Source organism: Plectropomus leopardus, chromosome 8 (genome assembly GCF_026936395.1).
Source record: "Plectropomus leopardus strain MGB_pleo_1.0 chromosome 8, ASM2693639v1, whole genome shotgun sequence".
Classification (NCBI taxonomy): domain Eukaryota; kingdom Metazoa; phylum Chordata; class Actinopteri; order Perciformes; family Serranidae; genus Plectropomus; species Plectropomus leopardus.
The window spans coordinates 16,841,869-16,867,457 of NC_142183.1; the positions used below are offsets into that span (position 1 = coordinate 16,841,869).

At 39.6% G+C, this 25,589-nt stretch overlaps 1 protein-coding gene across 3 annotated transcripts in view; it reads right to left on the bottom strand.

Annotated features, from left to right (window-relative positions):
- The window catches only part of ccdc88b (coiled-coil and HOOK domain protein 88B), an 89,562-nt gene that overhangs the window by 36,692 nt on the left and 27,281 nt on the right, over positions 1 to 25,589 (bottom strand). For all 3 annotated transcript variants that reach the window (XM_088080996.1, XM_088080997.1, XM_042492797.2), the window contains 13 exons: positions 24,830 to 25,004; positions 24,491 to 24,606; positions 24,040 to 24,108; positions 21,796 to 22,488; positions 21,337 to 21,516; positions 16,869 to 17,209; positions 16,529 to 16,688; positions 13,524 to 13,898; positions 9,815 to 9,976; positions 8,889 to 9,166; positions 8,516 to 8,659; positions 5,656 to 5,842; positions 232 to 377 (listed from right to left, as the gene is read on the bottom strand). In XM_088080996.1, the coding sequence (XP_087937122.1) occupies positions 232 to 377; positions 5,656 to 5,842; positions 8,516 to 8,659; positions 8,889 to 9,166; positions 9,815 to 9,976; positions 13,524 to 13,898; positions 16,529 to 16,688; positions 16,869 to 17,209; positions 21,337 to 21,516; positions 21,796 to 22,488; positions 24,040 to 24,108; positions 24,491 to 24,606; positions 24,830 to 25,004 (3,026 nt within the window). The remainder of the gene's footprint in view (positions 1 to 231; positions 378 to 5,655; positions 5,843 to 8,515; positions 8,660 to 8,888; positions 9,167 to 9,814; positions 9,977 to 13,523; positions 13,899 to 16,528; positions 16,689 to 16,868; positions 17,210 to 21,336; positions 21,517 to 21,795; positions 22,489 to 24,039; positions 24,109 to 24,490; positions 24,607 to 24,829; positions 25,005 to 25,589) is intronic.

The following is a 25,589-nucleotide window of genomic DNA, read 5'->3' on the forward strand; positions in this document are numbered from 1 at the left end:
ACAACCCAAAATCCAAACTACCCCATTAACATGCTTTGTTGTTCCTCTTCAATGCACGTCTGTTTTCTTATAAATATTCCTAAAAAAAAAACCAAATGATCTGAGCTGTGTGCGTGCGTGCGTGCGTGCGTGCGTGCGTGCGTGCGTGCGTGCGTGCGTGCGTGCGTGCGTGCGTGCGTGCGTGCGTGCGTGCGTGCGTGCGTGCGTGCGTGCGTGCGTGCATATACTGACTGGTACTCCCTCTGCTGTGAGTAGTGCTGGTCACGGCGCTCCAGGCTTTGCTCCAGTAAGGCCCGGTTCTCCTTCAGTAGACTCTGGTTCTGCTCCGCTAACTGGCGGTTCTCCTCCTCCATGTTCCCCTTCAGTTGGGTCAACAGCTGCAAACATGAGGCCATAAACATCAGTCAAAATATATATATATATTTTTTGTATGTGTGTGCACGGGCACATATGCATTCACAAGTAGTAGACAAAGTAGACATGAAATGTAAAAGACAAAAAACAGTGAATCTGCAGAAATATGTATCAGATATGGTTGAATATCAGTCAGCAGTATCGATTGTGTTAGCTGTCTCAAAGACTTTTAGAGTGTAAAAAGATATGAGACACAACTGAAAGAGACACAAAAAGACCCAATAGCTGGGATATTAGTTTTAAAATTGCACTCTTTTTATAAAACCTGACAGAACTGTGAAGCAAGAGGTCAGAGCTTACCACTGACTGACTGAAAGGAACACAAAAAACGTACTGCAGCCTCACAAATGACCAAAGAATTCATTCAGCTGCTCGATGAAGCTGTCTGAACAATACATGAGCTCTGAGAGGTTTTAAAAAATGCAGTTTAAGGCAGCATCCAAGGCCAGCACACAAAAACACATCATCTTGTGTATGGGTTGACTGAGCAGTGAAAAATGTGAAAAGAGCCAATATTATAGTACATCTTCTACATCTAAAAAATGTGTTGAAAGTTCAGGAAACTCTCCAAGAATGTCCACTTTTTAAAGAATCCAACTCATATCATAAGAAAATCGTAAGAAAATAAGTCTTATCGCTCCTAATTCCCTATTTGTGAATATGCTTCCTATTATTTTTGGCTTCTTAGCTGCAGCCCTGTTCAGTTAGTCGGTCAGCACAGCTGCTGCAACAGGTTTTAATTGCAAAAACTCACGTGCTCCCAACAGATTTTTTTCCTCTTCATCAAAGAGAAGAGTTGCTACCTTTCAACTTCTCTACAAAACAATGTAATGAGAAGTGCGAGTGTCTGATTCCCAGAATCTTAACCGACCTAACTACAGCATAACATTGTGGGGGGCTGAATGAGGCATCCAGTGAGGCACATTCAGGTATTTAGGGACTGATTGTGACCTATGAGAGGGGATGGTGCAACATGGAGAAGATTTTTTTACTTGGCTATGGGTAGGGACATTCAGCTTTAAAAGTTTGAGACCTGTTTTCCTTAAAAATGTCCAAAATCACACCATTTTGCACAGCCAGTAACTGTGAAATATGGTTATTCGTGGTGGAGGGAGGGGTCATTCACTTTCCCCCAGTCACTCAGGAGGCTCAAGGAAAAATATGTGCAGCTCCTGGGAGTGGCACCATCTCCCACTAATCATCAGGAGCTCTGAGGTGGAGACTGAAGAAGGTGGACCTCTCCATCCCCGCCATGACCATGTCCTACAGAGGCACCATTCTCACTCACTGCATCTCCTCCTGGTTTGGTAACAGCACAGCAGAGGAGAGACACACGCTGGACAGGATAGTGGGAACTGCTGAAAGAATCATTGGTGTCTCACTACCACGACTGCAGGACATCCACACCGAGCACTGCAGAGCAAACAGCATCATAAGGGACTCCGCTCATCCCTCTCATGGCATGTTCACGCTCATGTGTCCCGGGAAAAGATACAGAAGCATTCGATCTCGGACTACTCGGCTGTTAAACAGTTTTTTTTTTTCCCCAAAGCAATCAGACTGCTTAATCAAAGAATGTGGACCACACATAAGAGACTGTTCTTTAAGATTATTCTTAATTTCTTTAAATCTTTGAATAAAATCGATTTATTTTATTCTAATTTAGCGTAATTTTAGGTTATTTATTAGTGCTCTTATTTATCAGTTTATTATTTTACAGTTTTTGTGGTCTTGCACTGAATTACTAAGTGGTGGATGTGTGAAACAATTATGTTTTTATGTGAAGCATAAAAATGACAAATAAAAGAAATCTGAATCCGTCACACTTCAACAACCCCCCTATGATAAGTAAAGTGCAGTTCTTTAAATATTTGTACTTTGAATTAAGAGGCAGCTTAACTAAATAAGTCTGAATATTAACCTCGAAATAATGTAATATGTGACAAATTAGACTCATCAGACTCAACAAAGACCCTTGTTCTGCCTGTTTAATGTTTTTTTTAGCATTAATCTGCGACTAGTCAGTCATTTAGAAGAATCCACATTGTGCAAAGCAAGTTAATTTGCCTTCTTGTCGAGAGTTAGCTAACAAAATTAGGAATTCAAGACATATATCAGACAGGCCACTAATGAGAAGTGAATATTATTATGTATTATCCCTATAAAGAAATTGAAATCGATATTTTATGAATAAAAATTATGGTTGTGGGTGTACTACAGGTTTTAACTTTCTTTTTATACATATATTTCATACACAAATATGAAAATATCGGTTATCTTATATCGGTATTGGCCATGAGAAGCAGGTAATTTTTCGGCTGAAAAAAATCCATATAGTGCATCCCTAGAGAAGATCAATATCACTGCCATATATTTTCAGTACTTATCGAGCTATAGTGCCACTGCCAGCTGTTGATTAGCAGCTTAGCAAAAAACACTAAAACCAAAAGGTAACGTCTTGCTTTGTCCAAAGGGAACAAAATCCACCTTCCAGTACCTCTAAAGCTCACTGATTAGCGCACATTATGTCCTTAGTTCAATCCCTACAAAAACTGAAGTGTAAAAATGAGAATTTGTCATTTTATGGACAATTATGTATGAACGATTTCTTGGCCGGATGCTGTAACTTCCTGCAGTCTCTGCTGGTTGCCTGGCAACTGCTCAGAGTGAAAAAAAAAAACAGTATGGCACATAACACGCCGTAAAACCCCAACAATGAGATACAATGTGTTAATTAGTGAGCTAGAAGGCCCAACGCACTGAAAGTGATAATTGAAGCATCTCATCCGACGTGCTTCAACTGATGCTCCTGTGGTGCACAGCAGGCATCAGATTTAAATGCCAACACCATAGAACCAGCAGTATTTTAGGAGAAGGGTTTTATTTAGGCATTTTTTTTTTTGCATTTTACAGATAGCCCAATTAATTTTCCATAATTGTCTATTTGAGCAGCCTATAATGTTACATAAAGCTGGGAGGCAACTGCTGTGAGGTTGCTGCTGCTTTTTTTCAGTTGGTCGGAAGTACTATAACGGCAGTAAAATCACTGGGAACCGGCCATCTCATTTCATCTTCTATTTGTATTTTGCGGTTGGGTAAAAAAGTCACATAAAGCACCTCTAATCATAACTCTATACTGTGGTAATTAATTGCTGCTGTTGGGTTTATGTGGCAAGTAAAGTTTTATGACAGTAGATGTCTGTAAACATTCATGACAAATGACAGAGTTGAACTGTTATGCTAACAGAGTCTAACCATTTATTTTCTTTTATTTAAATGTATCTGACATGTGACAACACAATACGTAAGATCTATAGTGTTATAGCTGTTGGTGTTAGCATTAGCTTTTTTTTTGTTTGTTCATAAAGTTTTAAGTGAAAGGGACACTTAAGACAAAATTAGAAATACATATTTTTCCACCACAATGGAACGAGATATCACTTGGTTTGTGGTGTTTAAAATGCCAAAAAAGAAAACAAAAAAGTCAAGCGGCACATCAGAAAACAGTTAAATACTAGGTGCTGGACAGAACAAAAGTATTACCTTGTGGTAATATGGGAGCATCATCTAGCATGAGGACTCTATTTATGTATTTCTGTAAAATGCCAAAAAATACATTTAGAAAACTCAACAGCAATGTCTCTTTCTGTAAATCATGACCCGCTTACTGAAGATAATCTACAGACCTTGTCGTTATCAGTTTCATGTAGGATCTATTTTCTACATCCACCAGCCATATTACCGCGCAGAAGAAAGCATGCATCTGCAGTAAAACATTAATAGCTCGCTCGGTGTTGATGCACGTTTTCTTCTGTGCAGTGATACGGGTGGCAGGTGCAGTTTGGTAGAATAGAAATTTTCGACTGTATTTTTGGATGTTTTGACCCCCATAAACTGAGTGCCATCCAGTTCCTTTACATTTGAGTGAAAGAAGATATATCTACAGTTGATATCTCAATTCACATCAAAACAATCTAGATAAATAAAAAGCACTTCAGGAAAGAGGAAAGTTATGTGCTTTAGATTTTGGGGTGAACTGTCCCTTTCAGCTAATGGAGCTAAAATCCCCCGTCAGCTGTTGCCCAAAACTGTAGTATCGCTTTTGCTGCATGTTGGCCGCTCTGTCTTATAGACTTTGGTCGCTGGAATCTCATTTAACTCTTTAAAATTAAAACAAGCTTTGGGTAGGTTATCAAAGCAGTTTAACACTCCTCATAATGCTTTTGGTGTGTGTTTGGCCATTTAAAACAATTGGTGTGCTTCAAAACGCGTACGTCAAATGCTTTCAGGTAGATTTTTTGTTACCTTTCACCAGAGGCAGTCCAGCTGGTTCCTGTCTATATGCTAAGATAAGCCACATTCAGACATGACAGTAACATCCATCTCCTAGTCTAAAGCTTATTTCCAAGTATTCCTTCAAAGGCTGGTTTCGTCCTAACTGAAAATTGTGGACACGGTTCAACCAACTGACACTAATCCAGAACACAGGCACAAATGTGTGAATCCTGCAGTGATTTTGTGTATCTGCTACTTTTTGTACTACATTTCTTCACATATATCAGCAGACTAAAAGTCCTGTACCAGCTTTTGATTCAGGTTCGTTTTTTTTATGAGCAGCAGATCAAGCGGCAAAACGTCAAATGTGCTGGTTGACTTCTTTACAGGAAAGTCAGTTTCCACCCGTTTTGTCTCCCAAACAACTGGAGAGTCTCCAGCTTGAAGAAGGTTTTCAATATTCAGCGCTTGTTTGACAGAATTACACGGAAGACTTAAGCTGTTCTGGAGGCAAAGATGCCCCCGATCCTTATTAGCTACTTGTTATTCATTTTCTGTTGGGACAAATGTATCTTTTTTTTGCTGACGTGTCAAGCTTTAATTTGCTTTGTATAAGGTATTAGAAATCAGCCCTCTGCTGCTCCCCACTGATGATCTGATAGCTGCTCCTCCCTGACCTCAGCTGTGTTAAATACTCTCTAAAACCTGAAATGAATTCATCATAAATTTTGTTTAATTGCCCAGTTACACTCTAAATAAATTTGTTTATTTTATTTCAAGAGCGTCATGTGTCTGAGTTTCTCCACTGTGAAGCACTAAATCCCTTTTTTACATGTCAGTGGTCAGCTGGCTGCATGAATACAAAACACCTGTGTGTATCTGCAGGTGTGTAGATATACTTCTGTGCGTGCATGTGTGTGTGTGTGTGTGTGTGTGTGTGTGTGTGTGTGTGTGTTTGGTTAATACCTGGTACTGGCTGGTGAGGCGGGCGCTGCTGAGGTCCAGGCTCTGGTTGGTTTCTCTCAGTGCGCTGAGCTCCCCCTCCAGTCTCGTCCGTTCCAGCTGGGAGGCGCTCAGCTCCCCCCTCAGCACTGTGCCCTGAGCCAGCAGCTCCGCCTGTGACGCCAACCACTCCTTCTGCTGGGCCTGCAGCCTGCAACACCAACACACACACGCGCACACACACACACACACACACAGGCTTTACTCATCACCGTCACTGTTCTGTGTCCTGTTCAGCGCTGCTGTGTAGCATTTGTTTGGTGAGCACTTTTTAACTAAAGCTCGTTGTTTTATTGTTACACAACAGGATGAGTCCTCACAAAGGCAGGAAACAACTAAAAGATAAATCTGACATCATCTCTCACAAAATGGTTGAAGAGCACATTACGAGGTCACTCTGTGGTTTTAGACCATTGATTACAAAATATAAGCAATCATCTGTGTTTCATTTTGTAATGAGAACTGCAATAAGATGAGATGAAACTCTTAATGGTCACTGTGGGGGGAATTTGGTAATATTCAGTAATAAACATCAGACTTTTTATGTTCCCAACGAGGATTCAAAGTGTTTTGGAATTAAACTTTTTATGTAAGTTAATATTGAATCAGCGTACAGCATGGCTCAGTATTAAACAAATCAGCAACTGTCTGATTTAAACTGTCTTTAGAGCTTCAGATAAGGATTGTATTGATTATTATTATTATTAATTATTTCTCAATTAATCGGTTAAACAATTGGTCTATAAAATCTTAACAAATAGTAAACCAGAATAACCGCCTTGCCACTGAATGCTTCGGCCAACCCGTCGAGCTGCAGCTCACATCCATGTCTGTCCAGACTCATAATATAGTAAAGACTTTAATAAAAATTTAATAAAAGGTCTTCAGTGTATTTTTTGGGTGGGGTTGGGGGTTGAAGTAATCACATATACTGAATATTTTCCAGTGAGAGACACGTTGCCTTAGTTTAGAGACTACTTTACAAAGGACAACAGAGGACAGATATCGAGCTTCACACATAGTGCAACAATAATCACATAAAGCTTAATACCAGTGAGCTCGAGTGGACTACTAGAGGAACAGGACAGAGCACAAAGTTGTAGCCATGACAACTGATAATGCCTGAAATATGGATGTTGCTGCAAAGAAGCTACAAATTCGAAAACAAGGACGCTCCACACATTTTCAACCACGCAGCACAGAAAATCTACACAATCAGAAGTGTAAAACTGAGCACCCAAAATGAATGTCACCAGTATCTGACCAAATGTCTCCCCTTCTGTTCCTGAGATATGAAACTGAGTAATGGCCAGAAAAGTGTTTTAGGCAGAACATTATGATGTCAAGTTGACTTTTGACCTTTTGGATATAAAGGTAATCCCGTCATCATTTTTTATCCTATTAGACATTTGTGTAAAAATGTGTCATAATTAGCATTTAAATTACTGTGATATTGTCAAAAACATCTTTGGTGACATGACAGTCATTTTTGACCACCAAATTTCAATAGGTTTATTTGTGCCTAATTTAAATGTAAAATTCCTTCGAGACCTTCCTGAGATTTGTTCACCAGAATTGAATAGACACACAAACGAAGAAAATACGAGAAAAATAATGTCTGCAGCCACGGCTGACGCTGGTGTGAAGGCATAAAAATGCCGAGTTCCCAGAGCCCATGGCAACATCTTCAGATTCCTTGTATGTTTTTTTTTCTAACCAACAGTCAAACTGCAAATATTCACATTTGAGAAGCTGGAACTGCATTTTTGACAGTTTTTCTTGCACCTACAATACAATTTTTGGCCACAGCAGCATAAACAAGTTGTGAACACATTTGGCAAGCTTATTAGCAAACAGTTGATATACACATCCAGCAGTTACGGAGACATTATTTGCAGTCATGTTTCTGAACACTTGATTAATAGAAGCCCAATATTCTCCCTTATAGTTTTGTTTCTGGTCTCTACAGACTCCCAAGAGAATCTGCCACATTGTCATTTGAGACATTATTATTATTATTAAAATAATAAAGCTGTTGATTATTGATTGATGATTAATCATATTATTAATTATCATAATACTAATTATTATGTTATTTAGCTTACTTCACAAAAATAATACATGACTAAACAGGTTGAGGAGGCATTTTAAATGCACAAAATTGCCTATTTTCTATCTTTATTTAATTATTTTTGTCGTGTCATCTGACAAGCAGGAGGTCGTCCCATCATTTGAGACAGTTAGTGTAATCAATCACATCAATATGATGATGAAAACTTGGTTGATTACTTAATTAAGGTACATAAGAATCATATGATGATCATCATCATAATTATATACCCACCACCCCCCAAAATAAAATGTAATCAGAAGCACTCTGAACTGTTTTCAGCCTCAGGTCTTAGTAAGACTGATCTGTGGATTAAATACACACAAATCTGAGGTAAAACTGTGCATTTACATCTAAGATTAATTAATTTGTTGACTCAAAAAGCATTACTTTTTCAGCTTTTTGGGAACTGGGGTTGTAAAATATCCAGACAAACCTAAATTTTTTTTTTTTTTTTTTTGACATCTTGTGCTGTCGTTTTGTGCCCAAAAGCCTTTAATCAGGTCCAAAACTGCATTCTGTGCATTCCTATAGTACATTTAAATTCAAGCCAGTTCCTGTGTTGCTCCCTATGCTTCAAATAGAGACCTTAATGCTGCAGCTGCACCTCCACAGTCAAGGCAACACGCACCCATTGAGAGGAGAGAAGTGAAAGGATGAACAGATCTCATTAAAGTGAAGCTGAGGAAGCTGATTGGTGAGTGTATTTGTTACCTCTCGTTGTCGTCTTTCAGCCTCTCCAGCTCTCGTTCTCTCACCACTCTCCTCTGGGCCTCTGCTTCCATCTCCTCTCTCTCCATCTTCATCTCCCGCTCTCTCTCCTCCAGCTGGGTTTTACCATCCAGGAGCTCCTTGTACCTTGAGATTGCAAACACAACATTCACCCCAACAAAAAAACAATTAGGACTTAAAACATATGGCAGAACGAGAGAGTGTGTGTCTTTAAAGGTTGTTTTTGTGCGTGTCATTTTGTTCCAGGGAGAGCTACACGTCCTCGCAAGGGTAGAAAACAACAAAAAACCAAAACGACCTCATGTTTTTGAGTTTATAAAGGGTCTAATTTAATGCGGTCAGTGTGTGTTTATACCTGGCCTCCAGCTCCCTGTGCTGGGCCTCCAGGCTGCGGTTGTTGCTCCTCAGCTGCGAGTGCTTGTCCAGCAGCTCCTCTAGCTCCACCTCCTGCCGCTGCTGCAGAGCCGTCATCCGCTCGTGGTCCCGCCTCAGAGCCTCCATCCTGGCCACCGACTCCTCCCGCTCCCGCGCCCACACCTTGGACTCAGCCTCCAGAGCCGCACAACGGGCCTCGCTCTCACTGCTGCGTGCCAGCACTGCTGCATGCTGGGAGCTCAGGGAAGCTTGCTCCACCTGTGTGTTGTAAAACAGAGAGATAATGTTCGTGCCGACACTGAAAGCAAACAACCAAAACATTTAAAGTTTTTACTACAAATTTATTACCCTTTTACTTCCCTGCGTCCCACCCGCAGTACGCTAGCACTATCAAAAACTTTTACAAACTGCTAGTACTATGAAAACTACATCACTGTGAACATAAAATCAATAGATTTGAAACATTTTTCGGGTTATCGTTCTCTTTGTTGAACCTCAGATTCAGGAGGAGCAATGTATGATTCTGATTTTGATTAGGATGCCTCCTGTGCGACTCCCATTAGAGAGAACCAAGAGAATGAGTGAACCAAATTTCATTTAAGTCTGAAACCAAATTTCAGGGCAAGACGGACCAAACAGCCCAACACTAACATCCACCGAGCCACACGAATGGTGACCATGGCTAAGAATTTCATGTTTACTACATTAAAGCAGTCTTGTAGTCCAATAAATAATAATTTTCAAAAACGTTGCCCAAATTCTAATAATCATAACATGTCTGTTTGCATTGGATCAGGTTGACCAAATGGTAAGAAACAATGTGAAAGTAGAGTCCAAAAAGCTTTTCTGTTTTGGAAGTTGAACAAATAATTTCAGGCATATGCTGTCTATCTGTGTGTTTGTCACCTGTAGTTGGGTGTTGAGTGTCTGTAGGCTGGTGCACGAGTCCTGCAGGCTGAGGGAGTGTCGGCGCAGAGCTTCCAGCTGCTCCTTCAGGTGCTCACACGCCTCCTGGGACTGAGACAGCCGCGACAGCAAAGCCTCCTGTCCTGCAACCACCACCGCTTTCTGAGGGAGAGAAATTACATATCAGGAGAGAGTACATCGCCGCATACTGTGCAGAGGAAGCAGCATCGGGGGGACTGCGCTTTAGTCTCACACATGCCTCAAAATATCCATATTATTTGAACTTTGACCTCTTTTGCAGCTCCCAGTCAAATAATAACTTTCATGACATCTGTCTATAAATACAGACATGAAATTCATCCTGTGTTTAGAGGCGTCTGCATTAATCTGCCATTTATAATTTTTGCAAGATTTCAGTGATTGAAATCTTTGCACACAAATACATTTATAATCCAACCAGAGAATCTAACCAGAAAATCTGCACACTTATTTCTGAGTCTTGACTGTGAAATCTGCTCTGATAAATACAACAGGGTGTTGACTGGATGCTGTGATGAATAGATTAAAAATGAGCAGACAATGTTGTAGTTTGCAGAATTGCTGGAGGTAAAAATTCTGGTGTTTTTTTAATATAAAATTGAAACGAGCTTGCGGCACACCAAAACTCAGCTCTACACCCGCTGAACAATGTGAATTTATGTGAAGATTTTACAAGTACTGGCACAGCGACAACAAATTTCATGTATGAGTCACCTGGAGGGTCTGGAGCTCAGTTTTGGTGTGCAACAACTTCTCTTTTCGTTTTTTTTTTTCATTTTGGATTTTTTCCACTACTTTTTTTTCTTTTTACCAGACCCTGACTAAATCATAGTGCTACAAAGGAGATTGGTGGTTTTTTCACAGGCTCTTTCAGATTTCCTGCTTTTTTACTTTTCTCTGCAAAAGTCAATAGTAAAAAGTGAATATGTACATTTACTTAAGCACTGTAATTTCAGTGAGTTTAATGCTGAGGTTCTTATACTTGAGTATTTCCATTGATGCTACTATATGCTAGTAATCCAAAACATTTCAGAGGAAAATATTGTAATTGTAACTCTCCTGCCTTTACGTTACATTTCAGTTTAAGATTTTACCCCCTCACTTGAGGGGGTCATTAATTACAAAACAATGTTAAAGATTAAATCAGTGCTTCATAATATTTTTTGGTTTTCCAACATGCTTGTAACCTCTTACAAAAACCGTTCCATTAAAAAGATGTTCCCTCTTTAAAGTTGGCCCTGGATGTGTGTGGTTTATCTAATTGCAGTGCGCCAAAAGTACTCCAAACAAACTTTACACATGCTCGCACCAACCTGCTACACCTGCCAACTGACAAAACCTGAAATGAAGGAAAACACATACAGCCACGAGAAAATAATCACAATATAAAATACTTGTAAATGTCCATATATACCATTTAGTCAACCTAAAATGCAACAAAACCACTCCAATCTCAAAAACAAAACCAAAATGTGCAACTCGTCACCACATGCCAGAAAGCTACAAACACATTTTAAACAACTATCAAAACTAAATTCCATGATACAAATGGAAACAAAATGGACAAGCCCTCAATTTTGCAAATCCTGGGGTGTGTTAATCATTGACTTTGGTAGTGTTCAGTCAGATGTGAATGGATATTGTAAGTGTGTAGGTGTGAGGTGTTGTGGGGTAACAGATACAAGCTTAGCAAGGCAAAAGGGGTTGCAGGGAAGAGAGCATGAAGCTGAAAACTGAGGCCTTTATGTCTGGCTGATCTGGCTGGACAACAATCAGGCTACTCTGACACCTTAAAAAAACAACATATGAAAACCACAGGTAACTGACGCAGCACACACACAAGCAGACAGAGCAGGGGCCGTCATATATCTCATCAATTATCTCTTGACCCCTAAGATTAATGTTGTGACCCTTAGGAGGGGGCCGACCTGTAGGTTGGGAACTACTTGTCTAAACTAGCCAGCTGCATATAAAGTTTTGAAAATCAGCTTCACCTCGAGCAGCCAAAAAAAAAAGCAAAATGCTGCTTCCTCACTAATGCATCAATTTTTTAAAATCTAATATAATGTATCACTCACAGATTGAATACTCTTACTTTTGATATTTTAGAGGGATAGCTCAGATTTTTTGAAGTTGAGTTGTGCGAGGTTGTTAGTGTTTTACCTACAGCAGATTTCAGTCGAAACGCCCCCTGTTTTGGTAAAGCAGGCAGGAGTACTGCAACAACTGCAACAAATGTGTATTTTAGTCACCTAAAAAAATCCCACCTTAAACGTCAGTGTTAGTTTAATTTTATGCTATATTTTGAATATATCCACTCATTTTCCTTGAAGTCAAACAGTGATTCCCAGCAAGAAACTAAAGCCGTTATTTCACTCTCTTGGAAGCCAGACCTCATTGAGGAAAACAGTAATTTAACATCACTGAAAATAGGAGCTGCTACTCTACAGTTGCTTCCATCCATTAGTTTGTTTGAATTATTGTGTGACTTTCGCTTTTTGAAGGGTTAGTTTGGATTCACCAAAGTCAAACAACAACACAAACTAACTGATCAGAGCAGCTGAAGATCAGCAACTCTTGTGTTCAGCAAGCCAAAATTATTTTCTCATTCAAGTGTCGTGGCTTTGACGAGAGCATGGATTGGGAACTGAGACCGTTCATAGCTTTCCTGCTGGAACGAGCTGTCTTACAAAAAGGTAAAACTGTGAAAGTAATTAAGGCATAGTGGAAACTTTGATTTTTTTTTTTTTTGGTGGGGGGGATGTTTAAGTGGCTAAAATACTGTAGATTTTAGTGCTGCGCTCGTCCTCAACAGAACATTGCTTTGCTTCCACGTCAGTCTACTGACATCTGCTGTAGGTAATACACTGACTATGGTAAGTAGCTCATATATAGATATATAAAGCCTTCATTTAATCAGGTAAAAGACTTAATGAGATTTAAAATCCTTTTTTTTGCAAGACTGTACTGGCCAAATGGGCAGCTTAAAACGTTTTTACAACAATATATACAAGCAGACAAATATAACTATCACACATTACAAAGAGCGAGCACAATTTCCAGTTAAAATGCATCATAAAACAATCATACAACCCAACTCAAAATCTGAATGATATTAAGTAGATTTTGTTGATGACACGTATGATTTTTTTTTCATCCATCTCAATCAAAAATCAAAATCAAAAAATCCTGACAGCGTTAAATGCAGCAACTATGCCGAGGAACGCGATGAATGAAATACCCGACCTTGGTGGTGCTGGAGCTGCCTCCTTACAGCTTGATGTTAGAGTTCATGTGTGCGTGTGTCCGTCAGTGTGTGTGTGTGTGTGTGTGTGTGTGTGTGTGTGTTTGAGAGAAAGAGAAAAAGTAGGAGCTGGAGCAAGAGAGCTGCAGACGAGATAAGGAAGATTAACAGTAGCCGAGGTGACATTATAAAAACTGATGAGCAGAGATAAAGAGGTAGTCCTGGAAATAAAGTGCTGCACTCGTGGAAGTGGCGGCCCACTGTGAGTTGATAGTCGTCAAGCACCCCTAAAGCAAGAATTTCAACATAATATAGATCATCTCCATCACACAGGAGTTTCACCGAACCAGACAGACATCACGCAAATGAGATTCAAAGGCTCCACACACATCAGTCACAGAAATATATTCAAACACAGATACGCACCTCTCTTTCCAGCTCTATCAACCTCTCACTCAGATGCCTCTCCGTCTCTCCTGTGGCATCATCGTGGGTCACGGAAAGGTCACGACCTTTGCCAGCTGCGGGGGATTGATCCAGATGTGATGCCTTCTGGGTGTGCATCTCACAAATTTGTGTTTCATTTGGGGAGTCTGAATTTGAATTAGATGTAGCATCCTTCTTTTGGAGAACAGATTCACTTTTCTTGAGGCACTGGGAGAGCGACGCAATTCTTTCCTGTGATTGGTTGAGAGAATCGGTTGTCGTCTTTAGTTGAGCCTCAGCTTTTTGAAGTTTGTGGCTCAGACGTTCGACATCTGTCGACAGCTTCTGAGAGCGCGCCTGCTCATTGGTTAGGTCCTGATAAGAGAGAGATAAGAAGTTATGAAGGATTCAAAAATGTGAATGTGTGGAAACAGTGATCGACATGAGACAAATCAAAAAGTCTAAATATAGACGCTGTTTTTTCTTGAGTTTCACATGATAAAGACAGTCCTCGAGCACACCACTACCTCATTTTTTAGAGACTAAATTCATTTTAATCAGGAAGATTTGTTGGTTTACAATGTGCTTTTATGTATCTTCGTATGTCGCTTCAGTACTATTGTCATGCCCCAATCCTATTTGCATACATCTTTTTTTTAAAGATTATTTTTTGTGCTTTTTTGCCTTCATTTGCGCTTCAGCTTGAGTGTGAAAGGGGCTGGAGAGAGAGGGGATGACATGCAGCAAGCGGCCGAGGCAAACCCGCGGCTACTGCAGCGAGGACTTAGCCTCTGTATGTGGGGCGCCTGCTCTGTCAACTGAGCCACTGGGCGCCGCCTGCATCCTAATTCTACACAGTAATCACATCTATTTATATTTACAGTTGAGTTAGCAGTTAGAGGACAAGAAATGAATGTATGCTAACAGGAAATTATTTACTGCAGCGACAGATATAAATCAAACTGTCACTTTGGATAAAGTCAATTCAACAAGAATAAAAAAAAAAAGCTAAATGTTTTTTCCCTCAGATATCATCTAAGTCAAGAATCATTTACTCATTTGTTTCTCCCTAATTACTATCTAGGGAGTTTTATGTTGAGGAATAAACTGTAAACTCAGTGGCAAAATTTTTGAAAATAATAATAACTGATCATCAGCTGATGGACAATCCATGATAAATATTGACAGGAAAATAAATTCCTGATAAAGAAATATTAGGTTATATAGTTACTCAGTATAAGTAACACACAATTAAAAAAGTGGTTTTTTTTGAAGAACAAGTACTTTTCACATTCCTTTTTTAAGCCGCATATCAACTCTTTACTCAAGTATATATTTGGGTCAATAATCTACTTTTTACTTCACTAAATTTGCCTTCTGTATAAGTAAGTCTGCTCTAAATGCAGGGATTAAGGAGAAACAAGCATCACCTGTCTTTTGATCACAATGCGAAGATGAACCCAGAACAAAGGGCAGCTTCAAGTGATAATCCTTGATCCTTTGTTAAGGAAAATGAATATCAATTTGTGAAGTGCATGCTGTTCCTCCCACAGAACACTGAGAACTTTGCTTTAAAAACTTTTTTAACCTCAATAACCACAATGAAGTAAGTTCAGCATACTGAAGTTGAAAATGTAGTTATCTAGCTAACATGAGCGTGTTAATTTTTCATTTTTTCACAGCCAGTGCTGTTTTTCAATATTTTGCATTGACCCTGCTCCTCAGAAATTATTGAAACTGAAAGTAACTTGTACAAAACAAAATCATTAAGTGGGTTCTTTTTTTGTACTTTTTCATAGGTATGTTTCTCAAATGGTAAGTCTCACTTCTACTTGAGTCTTTTTTGTTGCAATAAATGTACTTTTACTCAGTATAGATTTTTCAGCCCTCTACACACCACTGCAAATTAATAAATAATAGTTTGTGGTCATTTGTGTTGCGATGTGCTGCTCTACTTGCATCAAACGTATTTTTTTGTACAACTCAGGAACTTGTCTCGTGTCTGTCAACAAGAGAAAAAAATAAAACTGCATTCCCATCAAAAATACTTCTTAATAACAGTCTTTGCAAAACAGCTTTCTGCGAAAATGCTACCCAATATCAATCCTTCTTTCTTTGTGTTCATCTCATTCATATATTTTTGTTTATTAGAACAAACAGGCTCTCTGGACAAGGAAGACTGAGACAAACTGCTATCCTTTTACAAGGTCCCCAGCGCAATGCACAATATTATATAGTGCTTAGTTAATGACGATCAGTTGTTCAGTACTTGTGACGATGCATTATCGGATACATTGAGTTCACTTTATACAGTGCGGTACAATAATTCTCAGTATACGTTCGGACACCTCAGCTGCTCCAGTCTGCTGCTGAATGCCTCGTCGCATTCTGGCTCAGTAAAAACACCCTCAGTGATTCTCAGTGAGTGACTCCAGAAACAGCCTTGACGGAGTTCTTTCTTCTGTTTTTACTAACCATAACAGTATTTTATGTATCTATAACACTGCATTTTCGGATTCTCAGCAGAAATTTGTGTTTTGTTCCATTGTAGGAATTCTATAGAGTGCTTAAATTTCACACTCAAGAAAACACACTTGCAGGCTGTGAGCAGAGTCTCCTATTCTCATGAGCATGGCATTGTGGGACAAAGGTGTCTATCAACAACGCACTGAAAAATCCACCAAATTTTGTATGCAAATCACATTTTTTGAGCATACTGGAAATTTGTCACTGTTCCAGCATGAACACACTGAATTATTATTCAGTACAGGCACATGGAAACATAATAGAATGAACTATTAGTACTTTGAATAAGAACAGATCTCAGCTCATAAATTAATTTCTGCTGTCTAGATAAGGGGAGAAGTATGAGTGTGGGTGAGTTTACCCTCTACTTCATCCCTGAAGTCAGTGACTAAACTACCACATCTCTCTCTTTCTCTCTCTCTCTCTCTCTCTCTCTCGCATACACACACACACACACACACACACACACACACACACACCTGGGACAGTGAGCTGATCTTGGCCTGAGCATCTGCGTACTGCTCCTGCAGCTGCTGTTTACCCTCCTCCACGTTGGTTAATCGAGTGCTGAGCTCTTTCTCCAGGTCCTGCAGCCGAGTGCAGAGCTCCTTTGATTCAGACAGCTGCTGACCCACACGTCTGCACGAACACACACGTGCACACACACACCAGCGGCCACACACAGGTTGAATGAAGAAAGAGTTGACATTAAAGATAAATGCATGGTGAAGTGAAGTAGCTCTCTCTGATGTCTTGTAAAGTTAATCGTGTACCTCAGCTTGCAATAGGGGTTAAGTGTGTGAACAAGAGTGTGTGTACCTGTGTTCAGCGTCCAGAGCCCGAGCTCTCTGGTTGCTATGCTCCAGGGCAAGGGTCGTGCTCTCCAGCTGCTGCCTCAGCCTCGCTGCCTCTCTCTCTCTCTGCCTCCCCTCCTTCCGCTGGTCATCCAGCTCCGACTGACACACCTCCTTCTCCTGCTCCAGCCTCGACGCCTCCAGCAGGGCCTGGTCTCGCGCCCTGACCAGAGATTCGGCCTCCACAGTGGCTTCACGGAGCTCTGCCTCCAACTCTTCCTCCCGACGACGAGATGTCTCCAAACTTCGACCTTGTCGTTCCACCTCTGCCCTGAGGGTCTGCGTGGTGAGCTCCAACTGGTCACTCTAGCAAAAGAGACAAGACAGATCATTAATGCTGTTTGAGTCTTACTGGCTACTAAAAAGTAGACACATTTTTAATGCCTAGAAGGGACACAAGTTTAGTCACCTACGCACATCGGCAACTAACAAACATAAATCAGACAGGTCACAATAAACACAGTATAAACTTTAAGCTTACTTTAGCTTCAAGAGGCCATTTGTATAGCTCAGGATCCTGCCAAGCCACTAAATCAAAAGACTATCTAATTAATAAATAAAAGACTAAAAACAAGACCAAAAATAAATATGTCAAAAATATAATCCAGTTCTCAATAACAGCTGTGGGCACTAAAGGATCCTCTGAATTGTTCTGTGGGGTGTCTTGGGGTCTCTAACTAGCCACTCAACATACTTTTTAGACTTTTAAAACTGAAGTACGGTTTGGCCTCGTCTCTCTGTTTTTCTTTGTGTATCTTGTAGAAATTGTTGGTCAGAAATTTCTTTTGGGGGCGCCTGGTGGTTCAGTTGGTGAAGCAGGCACCCTGTGTGCAGAGGCTGTGTCCTTGCCTCAGTGGCCACGGGTTTGAGTCCAGCCTTGGCCCTTTGCTGCACTTCATCCTTTCTCTCTCCCACTTTAATTCCACATCTCTCCTATCTAATAAAGGCAATAAAAGCCCCCAAAAATATTTTTTAAAAAAAAAAGGAATTTCTTTCAGGTGCCCTGTGAAAATATTTTTTCCTTCAATAGTACTACAGATCAAATCATGTTCAGATTCTTTACTTAAGTTAAGGTAGCAATTCAGCAAAGTAAAAGTATGCCATTATGAGTAACAGTCCTGTATCAAATACAATACTTAAAGGGACAGTTTACCCCAAAGACAAAAGTAGATATTTTTCTTCTTACCTGTAGTGCTATTTATCAATCTAGATGTTTTGTTGTGAGTTTCTGGGTGTTAGAGATATCTGCTGTAGAAATGTCTGCCTTCTCTCCAGAATAATGGCACTAGATGGCGCTCAAAGCACAAAACAAATAAATAAATAAAATTGAAAAGCTCAACAGCAAAGTCTCTTTCCAGATTCCAGAAATCATGACCCTTTTACTCAAGGTAATCCACAGACCTTGCTGTGAGCAGCTTTATGCAGAAACTATTTTCTTTTAACTAAACTACACCTGCCAAGTGCATCACATCACCCACCAAGCGCATCACTGCGCACTGAAGCATGCATCTACTCATGGATGAGAGGCTCGTTGTGACAGTGGGAGATGTAAACATTAATGGCATCCTCGGCTGAGCTGTCTTATTAGCAAGCTCAGTAGTGCAAGGTGAGCTAGAAGTAGGTGGGTGCTTCCTACTGCACCGTGATACAGTTGGCGGGTGTCGTTCTATAGAAAGAAAACAGTTCCTAGATAAAACTGCTTACAACAAGGTCTGTGGATTCTCTTAAGTAACCGGGTCATGGTTCCTGAAAAAAGGCATTGCTGTTTGTTTGTTTTTTTAAATGTTTTTTGTTGGTTTTTTTGGTGCTTTGAGCAACACAAGCCAAGTTCCATTGACTTAAATTAAATTTATATCTGTACAGCTGATATCTCCCAAAACTTAACAACTCACACTACATGCATATGTTTGATTTTTCTGTAAACTGTCCCTTTTAGTGTGCAGTTGAGTTTTCCCCTATTTCACTTATCTACAGAAACTCAGCAATGTGCAAACAAAGGCAGTGAAGACAGAACTTCAGATTTCTCTATGTTGCCTTTATGTTGTTCTATATGTTTTTATAACGGATACAATGCACTGAACACATTTGTTAGAGCTCAAGGATAAACACGATCTGTTTGGTGTGTGATACTGAATGTAAACATAACTCTACAGGGAACCTTTAATGCTCCTTTAAGGAGCCATTTCCTCCAGAGTTAGAATCACATCACAGTTATAATGCAAATTAAATCAATCTTTGCACCATATTTCCGCATGAATGGACCTAACGAAATGACCAAATCAATACCACATTGTTGGTTATGTTTCAATACAAAGTAATTCAGTAAATAAATAAACAACAAGAAAGAAGCAAAGGAGAAAGAGGATGTAGATGAATTGTAATTTCCTATTTGGGTTTTATTCACCCCTACAGCTGAAAGAGAGTGAGTGCATTTCATGTTTCATTTAACACAGACTGTTATTGTCTCCATTAATCTGAGTCTTTTCTTCTCATTGTGGTGGCTGTAATACAAAGTCTACCTCAGACATAATTGAAAACTCTTTCGTTTTATCAAGTAACCCATCAAGTATTGAAAGGAACACATTTTGATGCTGGCTATTGAGATGTAAACTAACACAGAAAAACGGGCAGTATTTCTATCTAATGTATTTAAAATACACTTTTGATTACTTCTGAGTATTTTGTCATTTCTACTCCTTTTTAGACATGAAATGTAAAATATATGCCTGTTGTATATGTTCATTATTATTTTTGTTTGTGTTTTTTATGTGCATAGTTTTTTATTTTTTGAAATGTTTGAAATAAAATGTATTCAATTCAATTCAAAAATTCAATTTTTATTTTATTTTATTTTGTAACTAAATTCTTGTATTTGTGTATCTGAAACACTTAAAACACATTATTTGATTTGTCATTTTATTTTCAAATGAGACATATTTTTATCCTCTGGTTCACTGTGGCGATCAGCTGAGAATCCCGTCTCCACTGAGGGACTATCTGCAGTTGAAAATGAAACAGAGGAAAGGATAACTCAGAAGTGAGTCACGTTGAGCCGAGCTATGAAGTGGAAATGAGGCTTTTGACTGACAGAAACGACCCAGCATGCACCCCGGACTTTGCAGCCCTTCAAAAAAACATGACTGGCCATTTCAGATCTAAGATGTATAGAATGATATTTTTGTACTTTTAAATGCATGCAAATTACGTGTATTTTATTAAAATACATTTTCTCCTAGTTTTCTTTTCATACATGTGATGAGCAGGTATTTGTAAGTTGTAACAAAATACTTTTTGATGTATTTGTGCCCCTATCTAATAACATAGATGCATTTAACCTAATTTAATGGTATCATATAGCTGTAACACATGCATTTATAACATCTACACTGAATTGGAAATTGCATATTGTAGACAGTAGAAAAATGTCTGAAAAGTAAAAAATGATATTTTCTCAGCCAATACTTTGTGTATTAAAAATATATATGTTCAGGTTTAGGTATGTTTAGGTTAGTAGGTTTTTTGGTACAACATGCACAATAAAAAGTTGATTTCTTTATTAAAGAGGTCCGGTAATACAGTAGAATATTACATCAGAGGGAGGATTATGTACGACTCTCTCTGAATGGGAGGTATTCATGAACCCCTTTTATGGTATTTCTTTAATGCTGACTTAGCACTGTTTTTCTCCTTAGCTTGCAATTTCTCTGATGTCTTGCAATTTTACTGCAAATAGCACATTAAACACATCAGTCTGCACCACTTCTACATGCTGCGATGATGTTTCTGAAAACCGGGAGATTTGGTTCATATTTTTTCTTGAACCTTCGAGGGAAATGCACTAAATAAGTTGTGTCAAACCCTGTGATCTCTCCTCTGAGTGTGGATGAGTTCTTTGTCAATATGTGAACATCTCAGTTCAAAACAGACTTGATCTTGCAACACTGGGTGTATAAAAACATGTTGTTTCGCTCTCAGCTTGAATCATCTGTTTCACTTCATGCTGTCAGATTCACCTCCTGCTGAACACTTTCTGCAATAATATAATTAAATTTCAGATATAAACTCGTAACAAAACATTTATTTGGCAACCAGAACCCCTGTCTATTGTTAATAATTTATAGAGATTATTAAACAACTAGATTTGCTATTAAAAATTTCATCATTATTGGGGGTTTGTACTATGTCTCAAAAACTGTGCTCCTTTTCAATTAGTTTTTACATTTTTTCCCTGTCCCTCGTCCATCTACCCTAAAGTAAAATGACATCTGCCATGGTCATGACAATGTTTGGTGTCACAGCTGCATCATATGTCTGTGCATGTGTGTGTGTGTGTGTGTGTGTGTGTGTGTGTGTGTGTGTGTGTGTGTGTGTGTGTGTGTGTGTGTGTGTGTGTGTGTGTGTGTGTGCGTGCGTGTGCACGTGTACTCGCCAACCTTGCGCTGGGCGGTGCGCAGGGCCTCCATGGTGCTGCGTAGTGTGTCCCTGTCTCTCTCCAGTGTGGCCCGCTCTCCCTCCAGGGTGGCGATGACTGTGGTCTGCATCCTGTGGAGCTCCGCTTGGCTGCGCAGGCGGCACAGCTCCTCCTCCATAGCCAGACCCTCCGACTGAAGAACCTGAGAGAGCATGGGGAGGATATTGAGCTGTGGTGCTGTCGATCCATCAACACTGACATCTGCACGTGCACTTATACTGGAAATAAAAATGTAATGGGTGATGTTTTATCATATGGGTAATGTAGTTTAGTTTCCATCCATCCATGAATCATTCCATCCATCCATCCATCAATACATGCATTCATCCAATCATGCATGCATGTATCAATCCATCAATCCATCCATCCATCCATCCAATCTTCTATGCATCCATCCATCCATCCATCCATCCATCCGTACCTCTATCTGCCTGCGGGCGTCTCCCAGACTCTCTGCAGCTTTCTTCAGACGCTGCAGCTCGGCCTCCAGGACCACCAGTCTCTGTTCAGCCTCCCAGGTTTTCCTGCTCTGCTCCCCGAGCTTGGCGCGCAGGTCCTGGGCCACCGTCGCTTGTCTGTCAGCCTCCTCCTGGGCTTCCCGGAGTTGGTTTGTTAGAAGCTCCACATCAGGACCAGACAGGGAACAAACAGCCTGGTCTGCAGCTGTCGTCTCTGGATCATCTTCTACACCTTTTTGATGATTTTGGATGTCAGTTGTTACTGAGGTCTGTTCTATCTGTATTTTTCTTTCTTTCTCCTTCTTCTCTTTGTCTTTCTGCCCTCCCTCTGCCTCTCCTCTCCTCTTGGACTCAGCCTCCTCATCATCTCCTTTTCTCCCTTCAATATGGAGGACCTCTTCCCCAACTCCTGCTTCCCTCTGGGTACCAATGACTTCTCCTCTTCTCTCCCTCAGCCCCATCAGCCTCACCCTTCCTTCCCCCTCTCCCCTGCAGGATTCAGAGCCCTGCACGCCTCTTTCCACTTCCTCCTCTCCCTCTCTGTCAGGCGTCTTCACTTCTTTCTCCTCCTTCTTGTCTTCATGGAGTTGCAGTTTGGTCAACAGCTGCTCCAGGTGCTGCTTCAAAGTGGCATTTTCATTCTTCAGGTTTTGAAACTGAAAATATATATATTTTTTTAAAAAAAGAGTATAATGGAAGTGAACTTTCAAAGCTTTAAATCTCCTGCATTTTTGCTTCTTTTTTTGTCCTTGTCCATTTTTCAGTCCTCCCATGTACTGAACATGACTAATGCTGAATGCATTGTGAGTATACACCTCTTGCTCTTACTCAAAATACATCCAGGTTCAATACAAGGAAGTAGAAAGGAAGTAGCAAAGATGAAAAAAGCTTAAATGCCAGAGGGAAAATTAGAGATTGATTTAAACATCTTTCGGTTGGTTGTAAAAATAGTACAAAAAGGCACAAATAACCACAGAAAACTCAGTGCAACCTGAAAGGGAGGACAGGCAGCAGCCATCATATATAATAATACAACCCAGAGAATGTGAAATACAATGTGCAAATGATATGGTAACACAGCATTTGTGTATTTAAACAGTTGCACTGCTATAAGTTATCATTGTTTTTTACGGATATGTGGATAGATCTTTTTTACATGGCATTAATAAAGCTTCTGTAGATGTTTGTGTTTGAGTTATATCTAATATTCATATTATTGCTATAGAAAGTACTGTGTTAACTGCTAGTTCAAACAACAGTAACTTAGAGTTATTTTTAAATCAGATTCTGTATGACATTCATAAAGCTCCTCTCATTGAAAACATTGATTATTTGAGTTTTATATATTTCTTTCATCTTCAAAAAATAACAAGAAATATCAATCACAGGGTTATTAGAACCAAATCTGATATCTTCACACGTGCATAAACAAGAAAATGGTAAGATACCATGAAAAGTAGAAAATCTCAATATTTGATATTGATTACACAAAATAAGTTATGAGACTTGTGTCTCGTGTGTGTGTGTGTGTATGTGCGTGTGTGTGTGTGTGTGTGTGTGTGTGTGTGTGTGTGCATACGTGTAAGTATAACGGATATATATATATATATATATATATATATATATATATATATATATATATATATATATACACATATACATATAAGGGATGTTTTTGTTTGTATGTAGTTTCATTTTGAAATGGTTTATGTCATTTGAGAGTGTATTTTGGTATTTTTGGCAGAAAGTTGAGTCAGGTAGTTAAATAATAAAAAGTTAATAAAACAGATTGATAATACGTTATGGTACTCATAAGCAGTCATTTCAGCAATAAATTTAACTTGTTTGCCACACAAACTATGACATGTTTATTATTACTGAATGTTTTGTGTCAAAGATAATGAGTGTTTCAAATATGCTTTTCGGTGCTTTGAGCACCACAAGCAGAGTGCCTTTTAGTTTCATGATACTGCAGAGACAGCAGACATCTCTACGGCTGATATCTCCAACACGCAGCAACTCACATCAAATCAATCTAGATTGATTAACGGATCAGGTGGTAAGAGAAAAATATGTGTTTTTGTTTTTGGAGAAAACTGTCCTTTAAGTATGCCAAAGAGCTTCATGTTGCTCAGCACTGTGTCTGATGTAACAGATTTCTGTTGAATTCGGGTCTGTAGCAGGTCTTCATTTTACTCCCAGCTCACCTCTCTGAGTGTGTTCTGATGCTCCATCTCCAGGCAAGCCAGCTCATCCTTTGCATCTGGAGAATCAGCCTGCGGCGAGAGGAGATGGATGTTTAACTCCTCCAACTGTTGCTTCCTGCTTTTCAAGTTTCATTTGCCCAAATAGTGACAAGCTTCATGTTTGACTTTAGTGATGCCAGGTTGACTTAAATGGGAAGTCTACTGATGATTTTATTAAAAATTCTGCACTGAAATAGTTCTTCCTACCAAAACATGATCAAATATAATATTAAATGCACACTTAATGTGAAAGTGGTATAATTTACATATCACGGAGTTGGACATGTGTTTCTAAAGTGCAGACAGGCATATTTACTAATTATAATGACCTGCTTCAGTGTTTAACCACTGAGAGATTAACTGTTATAGATCATTTCTGTGAGTCACAACCCTCAAACACCTGAACCCTGACCTCTTGCTGGGCCTGCAGCTCCTCCAGTCGTCTCCTAAGCTCTGCGTTCTCCTGCTCAGCTCCCAGCAGCATCAGCGTCGAAGCCTCGCCAACCTCCACACTCAGCGGCTTCTGATCTGAGACAGAGGGAGAAAGAAATAAAGAATAAAAAGAGAAAGACAGAGGAGGGAGAGAGAGGCAGATAGGCAGAAAAAAAAGAGGAAAAAATGATATATGAAGAGATTCACTCGGTTATTGTTGATTGATAACCTGTGGGCCAGTATTACCTCAACATATTTTCTCTTATCAGTTAATTAAAATGTCTTAAATGACAAGGTGCAGAAAGGCAGGCGCTCTGACCAATCAGCTCGCTCAGCTCCTCGTCAGAGTCCAGTTCTGATTGGAGGAAACGGTGGTGAACCACAGCGACTGGAGCAGGAACGCTGCCACTACTGCTGCTGTGCCTCAGGTCCGCCTCAAGGCTCATGTTCATCTCCAGCAGCTCATCAACTCGCTGCCTCTCGGTATCTCGCTCCTACACACACACACAACCACACACACACACACACACACACACGGTCACGGGCTTTCATTCATCATGAAATGCCACTACTGTTCCATAAAGAGTACAAACTCATTCAAAGATCTAAGGGAGGATGAAGGCAGCTCCTTATATATTAAACTCAAATGCATATCTACAAAAACATGTAAGCACACATTAAAGAAGATCTATTTTGCTTTATTTTATTTTCTGTCATATATAAGTTGCAATATCGTATGTTCATATTAAATGTGGCCAAAGTTTCAAATAATGAGGTAAACGTATGTAAAAGTAATCCATATGATCAGGTCTCAGACTGTTCTGAATACTCTGTTTCCAATGTTTTTTTCTACTTTGGCTATAAAATAACAAAAGATCATAATGTATTTACTGATATGACCTTCTGCTCCAGGCAACCTACTGTAAGTATTTATATTACTTAGCCTACCCTGCTACATGAAGCTATGTGCTAACATCAGGGAAACATGCAAACTTAGTTGCTGATGTTAATTCCTCCCGGATTTCAGATCATATAGATGTCTGGTTGTATTTAGATGTTTTCATTTGTGTTTTTGGGTT